The 2533-nt window shown below is 36.8% G+C and overlaps 1 protein-coding gene across 1 annotated transcript in view; it reads left to right on the top strand.

Moving 5' to 3' along the window:
- The window catches only part of TRIM37 (tripartite motif containing 37), a 135445-nt gene that overhangs the window by 120691 nt on the left and 12221 nt on the right, over nt 1–2533 (top strand). The window contains exon 22 of the mRNA XM_012648450.1: nt 229–347. Within this exon, the coding sequence (XP_012503904.1) occupies nt 229–347 (119 nt within the window). The remainder of the gene's footprint in view (nt 1–228; nt 348–2533) is intronic.

Genomic DNA, 2533 nt, shown 5'->3' on the forward strand with positions numbered 1-2533 from the left:
AGTACAATATCAAAACCAGGATATTGACATTGATATAGTCCAACATTTTATAACTTTTTATTGTGAATCTTTAGAGAAATATTTTAAGATAAAATTTGAAATTTGGTATTAAACACCAATGCATACACCCTATGCGGTTTGGTGCTCAGTTCCAGGAAAGGAAAATATGGATTATTGTGTCACTTCGTAGTTATATAAAAATACCAAGTTATTTTCTCCATATTTGAGGGCTAATGCTAAAGGAGGTCATCTGGAAGGAATGCAGATGACTGATTTGGAAAATAATTCTGAAACTGGGGAGTTACAGCCTGTATTACCTGAAGGAGCTTCAGCTGCCCCTGAGGAAGGTAAGGAATGATGAAGTTATAATTAGGCAGGAGGTGGGAATACTAACCCTTTTTTGGTGGTGGTGGGAAGAGGGGTCATAGGGAGTGGTTGGTTTAGTAAAAATGTTTCTGAGATCTGCTATCCAACATACATGATCTGAACATAGCATTTGTTGTGCCACTAGATTTGATTTACTAGGATATTAAGCACAGAAAAAGGCAAAATGGATAATTTACTACATAAAAGAATATGTCTTACTACAAGAAGCATTTAAGCAGGGCAAAATCTGCAGATAGTTCATCTGTTCAGTCAATAAATACATTAAGCCATCTACATGCCAATCATTAAATTTTTGCTAGATGTGCAAAGATGAATTGGATATGTTCACAGTCTTACTGGGAAGATATGCCCCAAAACAACAAATTAGAATATTAAGTGTTAAGTCTTCGTCTTTTAAAGTCAGCCTTTATTAGTCTGTAGATTGCTTTTTTCTTCTTAAAAAAGCATTCCAAGTTTTAACCATTTTTAAAATCCCTTATGGTGACCAACCTCAACTCTGCCAACTTATTCTAACTTGCACTTTCTGGTATTTCTTCTACATATTCTTCCAAGTTCGTGATTGTTTATTTAAAAGCATAGAAGACATTTAGTAATTTGGGGTAACAGAAGGTGCTTGAAACAATGCTGTGTGGTATTGCCCTTGCCAAGTCTTTTGTATGTTAGCAGAAAAGAATGTCAACTTTTTAAAGGATATTTGACATTGAAATTTTTTTCATTTCTCAGTGAAACTCTGCCACCTTCTACCTCTGCACTCATTTGAATTTCACTGATTGATGAATTCCAGCTCAAAGCATATATACAGGTGCCAGCATCTACCTCTGGCTGCCCTTTGGAGGCATTGGGCGGGTGGTGGCATTTTCAGGTTTTTCAGTTAAAGAACAATTAAATGTTTTGGTCTTTTTTATTAACTGGTGCTCCTGTAGTGGGCAGCATTATTTCAGTTAGAAGAGATTAAATGGAAAGGATTTTTAAAATGATGTGTTGATTGTTAAAACTTTAAGAAAAAAAATTGTGATTGATAATCTTTATAGAAGGGGCCTGTGGGGATTAGCTACTTTCTGTGTGTTTTTACGTACTGGTTATAAATCGTACTGGCTTAATTCTTACAGCATGTACTATAATTACAGCTGATTTTTTCATGCAGCTATTTATGAAATTCTTCTCATTTGCCTGCTATTGCATTTAATGCTGGTGATAAAGTAGTTCATGGACTCATTATCCAGTTCAAAGTTTCTTCACCTTGGGACTATTGTCATTTTGGGCCACATAATTCTTTATTATAGAGGAATTGTTCTCTGCATTGTAGCACGTTTAGCAGCATCCTCAGCTTTTAACCACTAGATGCCAGTAGTGCTTCCCCCAGTTACAACAACCAAAAATGTCTCCAGACATTGCCAAATGTTCCCTGGGGGCTGGTTGCAGTGGCTCAGTGTAATCCTAGCACTTTGGGAGGCCGAGGCTGGAGGATTGCTTGAAGTCAGGAGTTCAAGACCAGCCTGAGCAACAGAGTGAGACGCTATCTCTACAAAAAATTAAATAATTAACCAGGCATGGTGGCAAATTCCTGTAGTCCCAGCTACTCGGGAGGCTGAGGCAGAAGGATCACTTGAGCCCAGGAGTGTGGGGTTGCTGTGAGCTAGTCTGACGCCATGGCACTCACTCTAGCCCGGGCAAAAGAGTGAGACTCTGTCTCAAAAAAAAAAAAAAAAAAAAAAAAAAAATTAAATGTATATGAACATAGATTTTTTTTTTTCCTAGGGTGTAAAACCCTGTATGAATAACTGCAGCTCTTAGCTGTAATCCTCATTTTAGAATTGATTGTATCTGCCAGCCTGGTTCATGTGGATACTATACACCTTGTGTCTTTTCTTCCCCTGCCTGAGTTAAAGTAGTGTAAGCAAAAAGTTTAAATACTAATGATAAGTGGTTCAAAATGGAAGGAAAAAAAATATTAAGTGGAAAATTCTCCATCCTTATCTCCCATCTGCCTGTTTTTCCAACCCCTGCCCACACGTATTCATGCTGCTCTTAATTTTTTATGTATGCTATGTCTTCTCGGTTTTTATGTATATTTAAGCAACTGTGACTATGTAGCTTTTTTAATACAAAATACGTACTTTTGTTTTCTTACTCAATAATATATCTC

The sequence above is a fragment of the Propithecus coquereli genome, unplaced genomic scaffold (genome assembly GCF_000956105.1).
Source record: "Propithecus coquereli isolate 6110/MARCELLA unplaced genomic scaffold, Pcoq_1.0 Scaffold285, whole genome shotgun sequence".
In the NCBI taxonomy this organism is placed as follows: Eukaryota; Metazoa; Chordata; class Mammalia; order Primates; family Indriidae; genus Propithecus; species Propithecus coquereli.